General features: G+C 46.7%; 1 protein-coding gene across 1 annotated transcript; it reads left to right on the top strand.

Annotated features, from left to right (window-relative positions):
• The first annotated feature begins 2,925 nt into the window (after positions 1 to 2,925).
• On the top strand, positions 2,926 to 18,338 carry VMA21 (vacuolar ATPase assembly factor VMA21). Its single transcript, XM_040405835.1, has 3 exons — positions 2,926 to 3,079; positions 15,463 to 15,572; positions 17,873 to 18,338. Exons 1-3 carry the CDS (start codon positions 3,018 to 3,020, stop codon positions 18,013 to 18,015), a joined length of 315 nt encoding a protein of 104 aa, XP_040261769.1. The 5' UTR covers positions 2,926 to 3,017; the 3' UTR covers positions 18,016 to 18,338.
• Positions 18,339 to 19,941: the final 1,603 nt, after the last annotated feature.

Raw genomic sequence — 19,941 nt, 5'->3', positions numbered from 1 at the left:
CTCCGCTCCGCTCAGTGAGCGGACACCTGAACGCTGCTTGCAGCGTTCGGGTGTCCGCCTGGCCATGCGGAGGCGAGCGGATCCGTCCAGACTTACTATGGAAGTCAATGGGGACGGATCCGCTTGAAGATGACACCATATGGCTCAATCTTCAAGCGGATCCGTTCCCCATTGACTTTTCTAAGTTTTAATGCAGACGGATCTGAACGTCTGCATTATCGGAGCGGATGCGAACGTCTGCATTATCGGAGCGGATCCGTCTGATGAAACATCAGACGGATCCGCTCCGAACGCTAGTGTGAAAGTAGCCTTACATAGCATCATAAATCAGTATGAGGGGTTAATTGTGGCAGATCACGGCACGCAGTAATAGAGGCCAGGTATGGGATATGGCCGGCACATGCAGGCTACGTTTGTATTCAGGCATATTAACTATATTCATTGGTGGCGCAGTGGCCACAGCCCCTCCCTTCACCTCCCCTTCTTCTAAGTATTATGTTAATTGCGGGGGCCCCCCTCCACATGATTAAATCATTGGTGGCAGTGGCCCCAGGGTGGCAGCTTCTGATAGGAGCCCCAGCACTGTAATCGCGGGGCTCTGATCGGTTACCATGGCAGCCAGGACGCTACTGAAGCCCTGGCTGCCATAGTCAGTTCCCTGCTGCTGTGTGCACTATGCACAGGGCAGCAGGGAAAGTGTGAAGTCCTATTCACCCTAATATAGCTCTATCAGGGTGAATAGGACAAGGGTTCTAGCCCCTAAGGAGGCTAATAGTTATTAAATAAGAAGTTTAACCCCCCCCCCCCCCACCCTGAAATATAGACTATATCACACAGGCTTAAAATTATATCGCAATATAGATTTTAGGCCATATCGCACACCCCTAGATTGCACTCACGCCAGATATATTATTAAGGGGCACCAGTTCATAAATTTGGTGCAGGCACACAAAGCAAAACCAGACTTGAAACTGACACAAAAACAACCTTAAATTATAAATGACCCCCCAGCTGCCTATTTTGCATGAAAAAGTAAAAAAATAAATAAAATAAAAGTGAATTATAAAGATTATTTTTTAAAGGGAGTCTGTCGTCAGCATTTCACTTTTTTAACCCTTCCCACAGCTCCCTAGCATGCTTACATTTAATAAAAACGTTACCTCTGGCATCAATCCTGGACTTATAGAACCATCAAAAACAATCTTTATGCAAATGAGGACTCGCAAGTGCCCAGGGCGGCGTTACACTCGTAGGTGCTCTGCTTGCTCAGCCTTTTCATTGCGTCCCCCCGCCCCTTCCTACCCTCCGCCCGCCCATCCTTTCCCTCTGACCGCCTTTCTACTAACTTGTTATTCCGCCGAGATCCCGCGCCTGCGCAGTCAGTCCGTCGGCCAGCGCATTAATTATGTACAAGGAATGGGCATCGCAGTGCGCATGTGCCGGCCGACGGACCGACGGACTGACTGCGCAGGCGCGGGATCTCGGCGGGCGGAGGGTAGGAAGGGGCGGGGGGACGCAATGAAAAGGCTGAGCAAGCAGAGCACCTAAGAGAGTAACGCCGCTCCTGGGCACTTGCGAGCCCTCATTTGCATATCTTATAAAGATCGTTTTTGATGGTTCTATACGTCCAGGATTGATGCCAGAGGTAACGTTTTTATTAAATGTAAGCATGCTTGGGAGCTGTGGGAAGGGTTAAAAAAGTGAAATGCTGATGACAGACTCCCTTTAACCATTTCCTATAAGTTTGAATAAACTGCACTTTAAAGTTTAGGTAGACTTTAACTGGCTCATCTTCAGGAGGTCCTTGCACCAGAAAATAAAATGTAGAAGAGCAATGAGATTTCTAAGGTAAAGACTGACAGTTTTCTGGCCCATGTAACGTGTACCTCTAATGGAGGCAGATCATGCAGCTGCTCTGGGGTCTGTGGGGGTAAGGGGGCCGACCATGGATGAAAGGGCCGCCCCCTAATTACACCTGGAAAGCTAGCTGTGCAGAGGAGAAGCTAGGAGGTCCAGAAGGACCTGAGGGATGCCCTCATCATATGACCGGTGCTGGAAGAGACAGAGCTCAGCAGTGCAGAGGAGAAGTGGTGAAGGCCCTGTGTGATGTCACCATGTGAGGGGGTGGAGGAGCGGTTAGTACTGTCCCCTGATTGCCTATCATAACAGGGATCAGCTGTTCTAAAACTACAACTCCCAATATGCATCATTACCTTCTACGGGGGTTAGAGCCAGGGGCGGATTGGCCATAGACCTTACATGGAAATTTCCCAGTGGACCGTCTGGGCCCTCCTCACGGCCGGCCAGTGGAAGTTTTTGGGGATGTATTTTGTGCTGCTGGCGGTATTTTGTGATGGATGTGGTATATGGCTATGTTGGGGTGGTATAATGTGCCACAATATGGTATTGCTGGCCCTGCCTTCCATCAATTTGGACCCAACTACAAAACGGGGCCACTTTTTATATTTTTTCCAGGGACCCTGGTTAGAACAATGTGGACATAATGTCCCTGTGCCGTTTAGCGATGCCCTATAGTAGTCAGATCATGCTGGGAGTTGTAGCTCTTTCCCTCTACACTCCTCTCCCTATAATTTCCAGATTCTCCATAAAAAAAATTAAAAAAAAGACTGACAGTGCTGGGAGTTGTAGTTCTCTCCTCTGTTACTCACTCCTCCTAATTTACAATAATACATTCACTTCATACAGACACACCAAGTAATAGTGATCCTGCACAGCAGACGCACTGTATGAACACGTGCCCTTTCTAGGCAGGCCCAGAGCCTGACTCCTCCCACACAAGTGGCTGATCACGTCATCATGACATCACCAAAGGGCTTTTAGCCCAGTATGTGACCGGACAACAAAGCCGCTCTGAACGCCGCGCAGCGCCCCCTCGTGGAGATCAGCACCACCGCACTGGCTGCAGTCCGAGCCCGCGCCGCGTGTCATGTGACTAGGATCACATGATCTCGTTCATCCAGGAAGTGAAGCTGATCTCCTAGAACAGAAAAGTCAACATGGAGAGATACGATAAAGCGGCTCTGAACGTGGCCAACATCCCCCCCGCGGACTTCAGCCAGTAAGTGAGGGGGGCGCTCTGGGCATAGTTTGAACATGGATAACTTTATTGATCGTCATGAGTTTGGTAACTGCGCTGTGCGGAAGAGGACAGGGGGATGAATGGAGTACAGTGCCGTCCGTATAGGAAGTCCTCTCCCTCCAGGATGATGGCGGCGTAGTGATTGTAATGGCTGGTGTCTGTATTAGTAATCTATGACTGCGGGGGAAGGGTGGGCTTTTATGCGATTCATCCTGTAGCAGGCGCCATGCGTTTATAGGGGGTTAGAATATGTCATCAGTCTGAACCGGACCCCACAAGAGCGCTGGCTCTATGTCTGGTAGTCCCAGAGCGATGAGTGGAGAGGTGGCCATGATAGTCAGAAATCCTATAGCGATGAATGGAGAGAGCGTGCTGCGCATGCACATTGTGCTGTCCTGTACTTCAGGTCCCTGTTCTGGAGATAGGTGGGACCCGCACCTGTCTGACATTGGTAGCACATCTGAGCACCGGGATCAGCAACCTTCGGCGCTCCAGCTGCTGTGAAACTACAACTCCCAGCATGCAACATGCTCGGTTGTTCTAACTTTCATAGAAGTGAACGGAGCATTCTGGGAGTTGTAGTCTCAGAACAGCTGGAGTAGCAATATGCCATCAATGTGCCAGATGGGCCAACCCCTTTAAGACATTCTCAGTTTCTGATGAAGCTGGTCCGGTAGACCGTTCGGCTTCTGACGTTGCGGCTGATCAAGTTTTATTTTTTTTAACATATGCTACATGGATGTGGTCCGCCAGGGTGAGAGCGGCAGTGTGTTGGTGTGTTTCTGCTCTGGCTCAGACTTATGTCACCCCTCTACCCCATAGGACATATAGGGAAGGGGGGTTATTGTGATGAGACCACCCTTTTATGCATCTCAGCATTTTTATCCTCCTTGGGTCATTATATTGCAACATCAGGTTTAAGACCAGCAGAAATCTGATTAAATCTCGGATACTTTTTCCGCCTGACTCTTAGCGAAGGACTAAATGCCATCCGTAAATCTCTAGTCCGCTTTAGGCTTCATTCATCCGGTCTCATGCAGAAACTGCACATCGCGTAAGACCCCCATTATCATAGGCGGACATATGACCTGATTATAAGTTTATATGCTCATTGTATTTTACATTGCTGACCTACGTGGTCTCTAAACTGTTTTTCTCCTTCTGTGTAAAAAAAAAAAATGTGAGGCCTGGCTGTCTGCCTCATGGCTTTGGGGCCACTTCAGTGGGGAAAATTGGCTTGTACCTGGATCAACTTGCAGGATGACAGGCTGAACTGGATGGACGGATGTCTTTTTTCGGCCTTATGTACTATGTTACTATGTGATGGGCGTTTCCGAATTTTTTTATACTAAAAACTAGTGTTGAGCGAATCTGGTTCGGTTGGCTCTATCTGAACCTGATTAACTTCCTAACGTCGTTTTATAATATGCGCTCTGTGCCTCCAGTAAAATGTATGGGCTCCGCTGAGGCCTTCTTCTAGCCACAAGTAACACAACACTTGCTTAGTTTCGTGCCTATGACGTTACAGTTCGGTTCTGCGCATACATTCGTTAATGAGGCACAAACCCAAGTTCGGCTTCGGATTTTGAAACGGTAATGTAACAAGCACAAAACTAAACAAATGTCACGTTACTTGTGGCTAGGAGAAGAAGGCCTCAGCGGCCTCATACCTATTGTAAACATGAACATGATGTCACATGGCCTAGGAAAAGCTGTGAGAAGGCTGCGGTGCACGAGTACCTTCTGATCAGTGGGGGTCCCGGACGTCAGATCCCCACTGATCACATACTGATGACCTATCTTCTGGATAGGTCATCAGTTAAAAAATCTTTAACGTGGCCTCAGCTCTCATTTCTGTTCTGTATATGTTAATGCTATCCATGAGTACCCTCCGCGAATAAACCTGCAGCCGTGACACCAGTGTGAGCGGCGCCCTACAGGCTGCGCAGATGATTTTGCTGTAATGTTTAGGCAATAAACCTAAAGTACTGTTAGATTCTGACTGGTAATGGCAATACTGTAATCATGTAAACAGTAACCCAGTAAAACCAGTAGACTCCAGTCTGTATTTTGTAGGAACCGGTTTCTCTTGGGGTCAGGGAAACCTAAATACAGTAAATATGAGCCAGTGTTGAACGCTAGCCATAGTATATAAGAGAAGAAAAAAAGACAGGAGGCAGCGCCTCGTGTGTGCTGCCGTTTGCCACAAAATCGCAATAGATAATAAATTGCGCCTACCGTATGATGTTGTGATGAGTCACAACACCTTTGTCTCGCCTTGCTGGTACCCCGTCCAGCGTGCGGGGTATCTGCACTGCTGCCAAGGTCTTTACCCTTACCGCAGAAGCGGTTTCTGGGATGGGAACAGTCGTAGAGAAGAAAAAAACAGGACCTTTTTTCCGGCGATACTGCAGAAGACGTGGGACCAGATTGGTATTGGTAAAAGGAAAAGCAATTCTTTATTCCAGGTCTACGCGTATCAGGGGCAAACGGCCCCCCTTCCTCAGGACAATGAAGCATATAGGAAGGCACGTTTGTTTAGATAGCTTGAATATTTGCATTCCTAAAAGGAAGGGTTGTCAGAATAAAAAAAGTTTTTCCATATCACCACGACGGCACACAAGGAGATTGACCCCTGACCTCTGTAGGGGCAGGAACAGAGAAAGGTTTAAATGCCCCCCCCCCCCTCCCAACACCAGTGTTTCCTGTCCCTACAGAGGACAGGGCAGAGAAAGGTCTCCCTGTGCGCAGGAAGATGAAGATAGGAATCCTACTGCACACCATAATGGATCGTGGTGTCCCCCTGCGGTACCGGGGGGAATCGGGAGGGCTCGTTCCAGTTCATCCGGAGCCTGCTCCTGGGGCGAAGTCTCCTGCCTTGCCCCTGGATGGTTAAGCCGGGTTTGCGTGTCGGCGCTTTGAAAAAGACGTCACTTCCGGCGGATGCTGGAAGTGACCGTGCGTCGTTCTGGCCGGCATAAAGCGGAGGAGCAACACTGATCTGAGGTCTGGATTCATCATGGCAACATGTCGGGACCAGAGCCGTGTGCCTGCCCTCCGTAAGTTCCCCTGTGGGGAGAAATTGGTATTTCGCTCACTAGGTTTGGGACGCACACTTTTGCAGGTCAAGGAGTCATTTTGATCCTCCTCTCCTCTCCTTTTTCTTTCAAACACAAGGGTGTTTTTTTTATCAGAGTTAACTATATATATATATATATATATATATATATATATATCTCCATGGCATCCCCCTTCATGACGGCACCAAAATAGAGGTTGCTCCCTTGTCGCTCTAAGGACAGGAAACAGAGAGGGTTAAAAGGGCCCCTCCCCTTACACACCCCAGTGTTTTCCTGTCCCTACAGGACAAGAGGATGCATGGATGAAGGGGGGGCGGTTGATCGGGTCCTCCTGTGGTCTCCTTCCTCCTGGCATTAACCCACCCCAGGCCAGTACTCTCACCGTTTGGGAGTCCCCTGTCCTGGGTCAGACATCCCTGAACCAGTTCGGCTGCCCGGGGGGGCTCTGCGGGGCTCTGAGCAGGCTGCGGGCTCTTTGCTTATGCAGCCGTGTCCCGCGCTGTTTTCAGGTGGTGTCATGTTGCCGGCAGGGCTTGGGGTGCTGTTTGCAGCCTGCTGCAGCAGACGGCCTGAATGAAGCTAATTGCCAGGCAGGTGGGTGCAATTACAGCGGAGGACGGTGCTGTAAGAGAGGGATCCCTTTCCACACGTGGAACACCTCTCCAGTCTGTGTTTGCTCCACGCTCAGACTACAGGCACCATGGAAGCGGATCGTGCTGACCCTGCAGAAGCCCGGAAGACGTCTGTAACAGTGAGTAAGGTGGTATATCCACCCATTCCCCTTCCTATCACTGTTTTCTTACAAGGTTCTCTGTCCTTTTTCTTTTTTTCACGGCGTCAAGGAGCCTTCAGGGGGGGAGGAAGGAGATAGGAGGCAGCCCAGGTTTTGTTCTATATGCTGTATTCCCTTACCCATATAGGCACCCTATCTGTAACACCCGTATAGGGACTGTAGTTAGGGAGGAACGGTCAACTAAGATTCAGGACATTAGGTCCATGATTAGGGAAGAGATTCGCTCTTCTATGGCCGAAAAACATTCCCTTGCTGAACCGTGCACTAGCGCTGCTCCCGCTAAGCACCCTAGAATCTCTGCTGAATCCTCCTCCGATACTGATGACACCCCTATGGCTGTTGGTGGTTCCGCAGACCTAGTATGTGAGGAAGGGGAAAGGGACTCTGACTCAGAATCAGTAGTGAAATACTATTTTGATTCTGTTATTATAGACTCCCTTTTGTCCGCCGTCCGTAATACCATGGACATTGAAGAGGAGGTACAACCTCACTCAATTCAGGACCAGATGTTTGAGAGCCAAGAGGCGTAAAGTTTTTACTGTAAACCCAAATCTGAAGGATCTCATCATGGATGAGTGGGTGGGCGTTAATAGAAGGTTAAAAGTAGTATAGACAAACCGCTAACTCCCCTTACAATTCTGGAATGGGTGCTCTAGTCTCAAATTGATTCACTCAAATCAACAAAGGCGTAATAAAAAGTATATATTATGTAGTATGAGACTGGCACTCCCTTGCATGCGAGGGAGTGCCAGTCTCATACTACATAGTAAATAGAAGGTTCTTGGTCCTTAGAGAATTCAGGAATAGACTTCCATTCAGTCCTGAAGATGCAAAAATCTGGGATGAAATGCCTAAAATAGATGTACAGGTCGCTAAAGCAGGCAAACGTACATCCGTTCCGTTTGAGGATGCCTCCCAACTTAAGGACCCCATGGACCGTAGGTCGTAGGGGTTATTTAAGAAACTATGGGAGACGGGGCCATTTCCATTAAAACTAATGTGGCAGCCACTTCTGTTGCAAGGTCAATGTTTGTTGGCTTAACAGAGTTGAGGACCATCTTAGGAAGGGTACTTCTAGGGATAAGATCTTAGAGTCCTTTCCCCTCCTTAAAATGACCACAGGTTTTCTGGCTAATGCTTCCGCAGAATCTGTGAGGTTTACCGCCAGATCCTCATCCTTGTCTAACTCTGTCCACCGTGCACTCTGACTTAAGTCTTGGTCGGGGGACACTTTTATCAAAAAATAGACTTTGCTCGATTCCCTTTTAAGGGGTCCCTGGTGTTCAGGCCAGAGTTGGCCAAGATTTTGGGAGATGTCCTTTCTTTCAGACACCAAAAAAGAAAATCTTGTCTTCAAGGTATCATCCCTACAGAGGAAATCTCAGGCTTCTATTCAGGATTTCGTGAGGGTTCTGGGCCTCATGACCTCCTGCATACAAGCAGTAGCTTGGAGTCAGGCCCACTCCAGACACCTCCAGTCCAATCTTCTCTCCCACTGGGACCGAAGTCAATCGTCCCTAGACAAAAAGATTCCAATTTCCTCAGTCACCAAAAGATCCCTGAATTGGTGGCAGGACAAGAGGAATAACTCTGTAGGAATCTTCTGGTCCCATTCTCCTGTAGTGACAGTAACTAGAGATGCAAGCGCGACAGGTTGGGGAGCAGTGCCCCAATGGGGCTCAGTTCAGGGTGTCTGGACATCAGAGATAGGTTGGAGGTCCTCCAATTACAGGGAACTTCAGGGTCAACTAGTCTGGAAACATCTCAGGATTTACTCCTACAATACAACAGCAGTCTCCTTCATAAGGCATCAGGGTGGGACATGTCACCCTCATCTTCAGAATCTATCCAAGGAGATATTTTCCTGGGCAGAAAAGACAGTCCTTTCCATCACAGCTGTACACCTGAGAGTAGTGAACAATGTCCAGGCAGATTTCTTGAGCAGAAGGAGAGTAGTCCCAGGGAAGTGGGAGCTCCACAAGGCTGCGTTCGAGATGATAGCCCAGAACTGGGGTCCTCCTCAGGTGGACCTGTTTGCTACCAGGGAAAACAGAAAGTTCCCCTTGTTCTTACATTTTGGGAAATGATCTCCCCGAACCCCTGGGCCCGGGAGGTAGTAACATCCGGTTACAGGATAGAATTTTCTTCAATAATACCCTTAATAGGAAAAGACTCCTTAATGTGCACAGTGGACTTAAGACACCTATTACCATGTCCCAATTCATGTCACTTTCCAAAAATTCCTGCTGTTCTCCATCAGAGACCACAGAGGGTTTATACACCATTATCAATTCACGGCCCTTCCATTTAGAATTTCCTCCGCACCCAGGATTTTCAGCAAACTTGTAGTCGAGATGGTGGCATATGTGAGGAAAAGGGGACTAATCTTAGTCCCATACTTAGATGATTTTCTCTTAATTGGCGATTCCATAGACCACCTAGTGGCAGATTTAGACACCTTCCTGTCAACACTGGGAAAACTGGGGTGGATAGTAAATATCAACAAATCAAATCTTCAACCGTCAACAAAAATACGTTTCCTGGGGGTGATTCTAGACTCTCAAACTCAATCCACTTTTCTTCCCCCAAGACCAAATCAAATCACTACGGGAGAAGGTCTGTGTCACGGTAAGTAAGGGAAGGAAACAGAACATGGCAAAGCAAACAAAACAACTGACTAGGCCCCAAATGCTAGGGAACAATGGGGTCACCTCCTAGCAATCCCTAAAACACATTCCCTAAGCTGCTATGCCCATGTGCATACCTCGATGGTAGATGTGCACATGCCCACGTACCTAAGACTATAACACACTGAAACAAACCCTCAGCTGTAGGGAAGAGGGAAAAAGACACCCAGCTCCTTCAACAACTGAAGGAGCTAGCGTCACCCTAGAGGCCTAGGAAAAACAGACACAGAAAGAAAAAGGACTTCTCTAGAGATGTGTTGGAGCAGACAATCCACCAAACTTCCAGAGCTCACACAAGGCAGAACTATAATCCACAAAGGCTATAGGGAGAGAGAGGAATAAATAGCCTCACCAATTACCAAAAGAACAACACCGGGGAGGATGTGGGATTCTGTTCAAACCCACAACAAAACAAACTGTCAGATTGAGTCATGTGCAGAAAAACTGACCGATCTCCTCAGTACACCCACAGGACAGGGCGTGACAGTCAGACTGTTTCAATAGAAAATCTGCTCCATAAGGGAAGCAATGAGTCTTCTGGGCCTACTCACATCATGCATAACCTCAGTACCTTGGAGTCAACTGCATTTTTGACCTCTACAGATTTGGTTTCTCAGAGTTTGGAACAGGCAACAGGTTACTCTAGGCTACAGAGTGTCCATTCCTCATATGGTAAAGACATCACTATGTTGGTGGACAGTCCCAAGGAACCTCTCCAGGGGAGTAGTATGGAAGAGATCTCCCTACGTACAAATCATGATGGACGCAAGTCAGGATGGGGAGCGAAAATGGGAGATTACGATCGGGGCTTCTGGCCCCAGTCGATCAGCTCTCAGTTGTCAAATTTCAGAGAACTGAGGGCAGTTCCTAAATCCCTAATCATGGCAGAAGAAAATCTTCTGGGTTCCCACCTAAAAATCCTTTCGGACAACACGACGACCATTGCCTACCTCTCCCATCAGGGAGGGACAAAGTCAAAAAATCTCCTGGCCTTATCTACCAAGATCTTAAACTTGGCAGAACAAAACGTAAGGTCCATTTCAGCGATCCATCTCAAGGGGTCCTGAATCTAGAGGCAGACTATCTTAGTCGGAAGAAATTTGACCAGACAGAATGGTCTCTAAATACAGAAGTCTTTTTATATGATAGACAAATGAGGTGTTCCAGAAGTGGACCTGTTTGCTTCAAGGGAAAATACGAAGGTGGCAAGATTCTGCTCCCTAAATCCCCGGGATAATCCCTGGGCATTAGATACGTTTGCCCTAGCATGGGACTGGGGTCTCAGTTACGCTTTTCCACCGCTTCCACTCATCCCAAAAGATTCATAAAGACAATACAACAATAATCCTAATAACCCCATTCTGGCCGAAGAGTAGCTGGTTTTCCTCCCTCAAGAAACTCTCCATCTCGGAGCCTTGGCCTCTTCCATCCAGGAAGGACCTTCTTCATCATGGATCGATCCTGCATTCCAATCTGGAGTTCTGACTAACAGCTTGGATCCTGAGATACAGATATTGAAGTATCAGGGTCTTTCAGATGGAGTGATAACCACACTTAGAGCATGCAGGAAAAAAGTAACTTCCGCTATCTACCTGAAGATATGGAAGAGATTCTGTTCCTGGTCGGGGAACCCGTCCCCGAATCTGAAAGGGCCAAACATCCAGATTATCTTGGAGTTCTTACAGCAGGGGCTTGAGCTGGGGCTTAGACCATCCACCCTCAAAGTTCAGGTGTCGGCTCTCGGCTGTTTCTTCAATTCTGATCTTGCAAACCATAGATGGATAAAAAGATTCACGAGAGCAGCTTCCAGGCTTAGACTGACTCTAAAATCTCGTGTCCCCTCCTGGGATCTTAATATTTTTCTTACTGGCCTAACACTATCTACCTTTGAGCCACTAGATAATTGTTCTATCAAACTAATATCTTTTAAAAGGGCATTCCTAATTGCAATTATGTCAGCCTGAAGACTGGGAGAGATACAGGCCTTTTTTTTATTGGAGAACCTTACCTGCGAGTGATGGAGGATAGAATAGTACTCAGATTAGATCCGGGGTTCCTCCAAAAGGTAGTGTCAAATTTTCATCGTGACCAGGAGATCATTTTACCATCTTTTTGTAATAACCCTTTAAACGGCAAAGAATCAGTTTTTCATCCCCTGGACGTCAGGCGTACAGTTTTGAATTGTATCAAGGCTACCAAAGGTTTCCGAAAGTCCGGTAGCCTTCTAGTTCAATTTTCAGGGACAAGGGTAAAAAAAAAATAGAAATTTTCCTTAGTCAGGTGGATTAGGAACACTATTTCCCTTTTGCTATGATATTCAGGACCTCCCCTGTCCTGACAACTTGAAAGCTCATTCAACCCGGGCAATGTCCTCTTCGCAAGCTGAGAAAGCAGGAGCATCCTTAGAAGACATTTGCAGGGCTGCTACATGGTCTAGTCTACATACATTCATGAGAGGGAAGAAATGCAAATGAGCTCTTAACAAGCTTTGCCTCTAATGCCACCAGATGTAAGGCAGCTATCCTATAAGTCAATATTCAGCTCTTAAAATAAGCCTTGAGACATGACTTGGATATTAAATAAGCCAGCACCTCATCTGTAGACAGCTGTTTTGGGGCGATTGCCCCTCATCAGTGCAAACCAGAGAGTACTGGCTTAACTGGGTAGGAGGCCTGTGTCCGAGCAAGGGCGGAACTAACTCTCCTTATGCCTCTTTCACACGAGAGTGTCCGGATACGTTGCGGCAAACCCGCGCGAGTAGGTAACCAATTGCAGTCAGTTTTGACTCCGATTGCGTTCCGTTGTTCAGTTTTTATCGCGCGGGTGCAATGTGTTTTGCACTTGCGTGATAAAAAACTGACTGTGGTACCCAGACCCGAACAACTTCACAGAAGTTCAGGTTTGGGTTCAAGTTTGTTAGATTGTATTATTTTCCCTTATAACATGGTTATAATGGAAAATAATAACATTCTGAATACAGAATGCTAAGTAAAATAGGGCTGGAGGAGTTAAAAAATAAAAATTTAACTCGCCTTAATCCACTTGTTCGCGCAGCCGGCATCTCTTTTGTCTTCATCTGTGAGGAAAAGGACCGTTGATGACGTCACTGCGTTCATCACATGGTCCATCACATGATCCATCACGCAGTCGCCCCCCCCCCCCCCCCTCCCCCCCCTTGATATATAATTTTGTATATCTCCTTACCGGGAAATTCAGTTTCCATGAGATCACCACGACGGCACTTAACTGGCTTTGTGTGTAAAGTATTTTACTAGTGTGTAAAACAATCTCTCTCCTATTGATAACATGGCCGCCTCTGTACTCACTGTCACTACGAATGCACTACAGCGAGCGGTAGTGAGCGGGCCGGCCGGCGCGTGACTGACATCACTTAGTAACGCTCCTGCTTCCTGAAGTGGGAGGAGCGTTACTAAGTGACGTCAGTCACGCTCCGGCCGGCCAGCTCGGTGCCGCTCGCTGTAGTGCATTCATAGTGACAGTGAGTACAGAGGCGGCCATGTTATCAATAGGGGAGAGTTTGTTTTACACACTAGTAAAATACTTTACACACAAAACCAGTTATGTGCGCAGTTTAGGACACATGAGGGGACACATAGGGCCATGGGGGGGACCAGCATAAGATGCTATATGTCTTATGCTGCCCCCCCTCATGGCCCTATGTGTCATAGCACACATCCCCTATAACAGCGCCATCCATAGATCCCCCCCCCCCCCCCCCCATAAGTGTCCTCCACAGATCCCCCCCCCATAACAGTGTCCTCCACAGATCCCCCCCCCATAACAGTGTCCTCCACAGATCCCCCCCCATAACAGTGTCCTCCACAGATCCCCCCCCATAACAGTGTCCTCCACAGATCCCCCCCCCCCATAACAGTGTCCTCCACAGATCCCCCCCCCCATAACAGTGTCCTCCACAGATCCCCCCCCATAACAGTGTCCTCCACAGATTCCCCCCCCATAACAGTGTCCTCCACAGATCCCCCCCCCCCCATAACAGTGTCCTCCACAGATCCCCCCCCATAACAGTGTCCTCCACAGATCCCCCCCCCATAACGGTGTCCTCCACAGATCCCCCCCCCATAACGGTGTCCTCCACAGATCCCCCCCCATAACGGCGTCCTCCACAGATTCCCCCATAACAGCGTCCTCCACAGATCCCCCATAACAGCGTCCTCCACAGATCCCCCATAACGGCGTCCTCCACAGATCCCCCATAACGGCGTCCTCCACAGATCCCCCATAACGGCGTCCTCCAAAGATTCCCCCATAACAGCGTCCTCCACAGATCCCCCATAACGGCGCGTCCTCCACAGATTCCCCCATAACAGCGTCCTCCACAGATCCCCCATAACAGCGTCCTCCACAGATCCCCCATAACGGCGCGTCCTCCACAGATCCCCCATAACGGCGCGTCCTCCACAGATCCCCCATAACGGCGCGTCCTCCACAGATCCCCCATAACGGCGCGTCCTCCACAGATCCCCCATAACGGCGCGTCCTCCACAGATCCCCCATAACGGCGCGTCATCCACAGATGCCCCATAACGGCGCGTCATACCCAGCCGCGTCAGCGGCTCATATATATATATATATATATAAATTTATTATAATTATTAATATTTTTATTATTATTTATATAATTTTTATTTTGGGAGGACTTTCTGGTGGGTATGACCTTCTCTAGGTTATATTTTTCTTTTGTCTCACTATGTGTTAACCACCACCTTTTTACTCTTTGTAATTTTGGAAACACTATAATAGAAAATGCCTAATCTTGTCCGCAATAGGACATATTCTATTTTTTTTCGGGAACGGAATTGCGGACCCGGAAGTGCTGGTCCGCAATTTCGGTTCCGGGCAGCACATAGTGCGACCCCATAGAAATTAATGGGTCCGCAATTCCGTTCCGCAAAATGCGGAACAGAATTGCGGACGTGTGAATGGACCCTTATTCCGTATTTTTTTTATTTTTAATAAATGGAGAATTATTTTGTCTATACATAGTTGAATAAATACATTGCATTAATGGGTAAGTGCTATAAATGCATATGTTTTCACTGTATAGGCAGACTATAGGCTGCTGTAAATAGCCTGTGTCTGCTGATAAATCTATAAGGCAACATTTACATCTGCGTCGTAAGTAACCTAAGTCCATCTGAAAAACTCCTCCACTCCTTTGTCAAAAAAATGTCTGTTAGGGGAGTAAATAGATCATCTGGGGAGGGGGGCTAAAGCGGTTTACTTACCTCTCCAATCCCCTGATGCTGCCATTCCAACACTTTAAGGGTCTCCGCTTCCTTGCCCCCAGTCAGTGATTTATTGAACAGACATCTCCTGCCATTTCCTTGACCTTGGACTACAAAGTGGAGGCCACAGGGGACCAAGTGATTGTTGGAATGGCAGCAGTGGGGGATCGGTTATGCAATAAAGTTTTTTTTATTAAGCCAATTACTGCAAAAAATATATTCCACTGAACAACACCTTTTAGATTGGCTCCCTTATTAATAGGGTTTTTTGTTTTTTTGGGGGGAACTCTAGAGGTCCCTTCATAAAGTCACTGTCAGGGAGCATGCGATCTTCATGAGATACACAGATGCTCATGTATCCTACTAGTTAATTTTACTAGCCTGCCTGCGGGAGGGACTGGGGATTTGTCATTATTGTTATTCTTATTAATGCTATGCTCAGTAATTATGATATTGCTAATAGATCAGTCATAGTTTTCATGTGGAAGTAACTATTTCTGTCAAAGCTTCTGTTTGACTCGTTTTTACTTTACAGAAATGACGGGTCCCTACTTTCCACCCTGAAGACTCTCCTATTCTTCACCATCTTAATGATTATGCTACCGATCGGCCTGTACTTTTCCTCGAAGGTTTATGTGTTTGAAGGTCAGTATGTTCATTATGACCGTTTGTACAACAAGATCTATTTTTTTTTTGTAATGTTACGTATGATCAGACTGTATATCTGTGCTTGTTCTACATGACAGTCAGGCGATGGCACATGGAGTTTTTCCACCAGTTCTGAGGTACTTCTCGGTTTCTCTCAGCATGTGTCACTTTTCTTAGACACAGATGCAAAGATCAGCTTGACGATTCACATTGGGGTTCAGGTGGTGACGCAATAAAAGGTCATGTATTTTAGATGCATGTCGGCAGGACCAGCCAACCATCTAATGTGTGTTGGGGCCTCTTAACTTTTCCCCAAGGCCGCATGTCAGGGGAATAAAGGCTAAGACTGTTCAATTTCAACATGACTGATCCTTTTTATTCATGGAGGTTAATACATTCCTTATTGAAGGGCTTTCTGAGATTTGTCAGCTGATGACCTATCAAATGGAGAGAAACCCCACCAATCAGCTGTTTGAGAAGGCACTAGCACTCACAGTAGCGCCACGGCCTTCTCGCAGCTTTGTTTAGTCCGCGTGAAGGCACGTTCATTGGTAACATGGCCTAGGCACAGCTTAGCCCCAATAACGTAAATGGGGCTGAGCAGAAATACTAGGCACAGCTGCTATACTATGTACGGCACTGTGCTTGGTGAGCAAGGAGACTGCCATGGCGCTCACAGGCGCGCCAGTGCCTTCTCAAACAGTTGTCAGACCACCACCTATCACATACTGATGACCTATCCAGAGGATCTGGTATCTTAGAAAACACTTGCATGAATGTTTCTGGGAGATCTGTTGGCTGAAAGAGTGTTCGACTGACACTAATGTGTATGGTCCCCGTAAGAAATCTATGGTGCTTTTTGATTGTTTTCTGCTATGGTCTTTTCATGTGATGTCCTCTTGGAATTTATTGCCTTATCTTCTTATGTAAACTGATTATAGTGTTATCGAATCATTCCCTTTGCAAGCAAAGGTTAATTGTGCCGCAGTCTGCGACTTTTCCCCACTCACGTCAGGTCTAAAAAAGTGGAGGGGTCGGGCCGGTAGGCCCATCTCGTTTATCATTTTCTACGCCTGTTTTAGATAATCGATAACAAGCGATCATCTTGCAGTGTAATACTGCCGCCAATTGCCCGATGAACAAGCAAAGCTTGTTCATTGGGCAATCCAGATCTTTTGGCATGTTAAAAAATGATCGTTCTGTGTAATAACAATCTGCCGCCGTCAAACCACTAGACAGCATGGAGACGAGCAATGGCATAATGATCGCTCCTCACCATGCTGCGGAGGAGATCGCTGCATGTAATAACATCGGTCTCCTCTGCTAGCGAGCAGACTATTGCCGGAAGGGACAATAAATAGCCTGCCACGTCGGGCTGTGTAATACAGCTTTAAACCTGCCTGTATTGGTAAAGAGATAACTGCAGTAAAGTGATCAGAAGTGGCAAATATTATCAGGCTTAGGGTACGTTCACACTAGCGTTTTTCTTTTCCGGCACTGAGGTCCATCACAGGGGCTCAATACAGGAAAAGAACTGATCAGTTTTATCCCCATGCAATCAGAATTCTTCAGTTCAGTCACTGAACAGCGTTTTGGATGGAGGAAATACCGCAACATGCTGCGGTATTTTCTCCATCCAAAATCCTGGATCAGATGCCGGATCCGGCATTAATTTACAGACCGGTAAAAATTTGAAAAAAATATATAACTGATCGGTTTCTCAGGATGACATCCGGAGAGACTAATCCGTTCTTGCAATGCATTTGTAAGACTGATCTGCATCCGGATTCGTCTACAAATGCTTTCCGTTTGCATGCAGATTGCCGGATCCGGCAGGCGGTTCCGGCGACGGAACTGCTTGCCGGATCACTCTGCCTTAGTGGCCAGTGTGATTTTATGATTTTAGTTTAAATATAGATATTGACATGGAAAATGAATGACCATAATCATCAAAAATTCTTTAAAAATATGTTAAACCTAAAAATGGGATTCAAACAATAGGTCATTTTCTGATGGCACGTTCCTTTTAATAGATGGTGTGCTGCTGGAAATCTGCAGCGCCACCTCAGGGGAAATGAAGCATTGCACAGTTCTCACTGTAGTCGATGCCTCTCCAAGGTCTTCCAGGCTCAAATGCCGTGTAGCCAACCTAAGAATTACTTGAACAACCCCATCAAAAACGTCTGTACAACCCACAGGCATTTTTTTTCTTCATGTGTACATTTTCAAAGGTTGCCATAATTGCCTGCCTGTCCAATTGTTCCACTAACCCGGTCTATTTTGCTCTTTGTTTCTAGGTGCATATGGGATGTCCAACAAGGACAGTTACTTCTACGCTGCCATTGTGGCTGTGATCGCGGTACATGTGGTCTTGGCCATGTTTGTATACGTGGCGTGGAATGAAGGTTCTCCGCAGTGGCGTGAAGGAAAACAAGACTGAGGCCTTCTGACACTGCGCAGGATAAGGACTCTTTATGCACAGGGATCCCATGCACACTGCACATGGCTTCTATGTACAATGTGGGATGTACTTGTGATAATAATTTAAGTTATAGGGTAATACATTTTTTAATTGCATTTCATATACCCAGTTTCGTATTATACTGAGATAGGTTTAAAGGAAACAGTCCACCATTGTTGGTAACATACATTTTTTTTTTTTTTGGTCTGAGACATCAGTGACCTTTCCTGCCCCCCACCCTTATATATGTATGTCTGTGCAAAATGTTCTTCACTTTAAATAACCAATAAAAAGAAATAAAGTCAATGAGGTTGTTGGGGTATTCTTAGCTTTTGTGTGTTTGAAAGGTTTGTCTGTAATTCTGCTAGTCTCTGTCCACTCCACATTTTTATCCTATCAAAATGACCTGTTTTTTATTTTGTGTGTTTTTATCATGTAAAAAAAAACAAAAAAAACATCAAGATTGTGCAATAGGATGCCCATGGAGGAGTTCACATCCCTGGCAGATTATTTTGTCATTTTTGCCCAAAAAAATGATTGCACCCGATGGACCCCAGTCAGTGGGATCTGTTAGGCACCGTTGAGGTCTGTTGTGTGATAGATCCAGTGCACCTGTCATTTCTTTGACAGAACAGAGAACCAAACGTGACAACACAGATGTAAATTCGTCCAATCTTGTAGCATAAAAATAACAAAAATGCATTGGGGGGAAAAAATCCTGATGGAAATTTGACAAATGCACCTTTCTATCCATGACAGACGCCCCATGTGAAACCTATGGATCTGTTTCAAATGAAAATGGATATTCGAAACGCATAAGCCAAACATGATGTGAACAGGCTCTTAAACAGATCTGAAACCTTCTCTTTATATGCTGATTAAAGGGGTTTCTCCGGTTTCAGGGCTGAACCCGGACATGCATTCCCCTTCACTTCTTTAGCATGTACGAGTGGAGCATCGGAGCATTTCCCTGTTCCGATGCTCCCTTTGCATTGCGCTGCATTGCACAGAGCAAGGTCTGTTTGTTGTGAGCAGGTGATGTACTGGGCTTCACATCAGCATGCTAGGCGGAGACTTCTGCCTAGCAGGGAAGCCCAGTGATGTCACTGGCACAATTGGGTGGTAGATATCACTGATACCGGCTCTAAAACCACCCAGAACAGCACTATACACTGCCCATTTGTGTCGGTGATGTCACCAGACTCACTAGCATACTGGCCTTGTCTTGCCCAATACAGTGCAAGGCAGGGGGAGCATTGTAGAAAGAAAATGCTCCACTCGTACACACCCTTTAATCTAATAAGGGGTTTACCTAGTTTTGCAAGTAACTTCAAATTTCCTTAGCTCCATTTTTTATTATTTCTTAATTGGGTTCTACACTGACTGTCAGAGAAGCAATTAATTTATTAAGAGTAGGGATGAGCGAACCCATTGAAGTTTGGGTTCGCCGTCTTCAAACTTGACCCTGAACCCGGACCCCATTGAAGTCACTGGGGACCCAGACTTCACTTTATTATTTTCTGTTATAGCGGAAAATAATAGCATTCTTAAGGCAGAATGTAAAAGAATATGGCAATTTAGGGGTTAAAAAAAAACAACCTCACCTGTGGTGACGTCATCGCAGGTCCTTCTATCTTCATTCAGCAGGACCTGCGATGATGTCACCGCGCTCACCACGTAGTGAGTGCGGTGACGTCATCCCAGGTCCTGCTGAAAGAAGATGGAAGACACTGCGGCAGCGCGATCAAGTGGATGAGGTGTGTTGGTTTTTTTGTTTGTTTTTTTTTACCCCTAAATTGCCATACTCTTTTTGCATTCTGTCTTAAGAATGCTATTATTTTCCACTATAACCATGTTATAAAGGAAAATAATAAAATGACCCGCACCCGGACTTCAGTGAAAAAG

Source organism: Bufo bufo, chromosome 8 (genome assembly GCF_905171765.1).
Source record: "Bufo bufo chromosome 8, aBufBuf1.1, whole genome shotgun sequence".
Taxonomy (NCBI): domain Eukaryota; kingdom Metazoa; phylum Chordata; class Amphibia; order Anura; family Bufonidae; genus Bufo; species Bufo bufo.
Note: the sequence above shows the minus strand (reverse complement) of the source record. Positions and strands in the feature narration are given on the sequence as shown.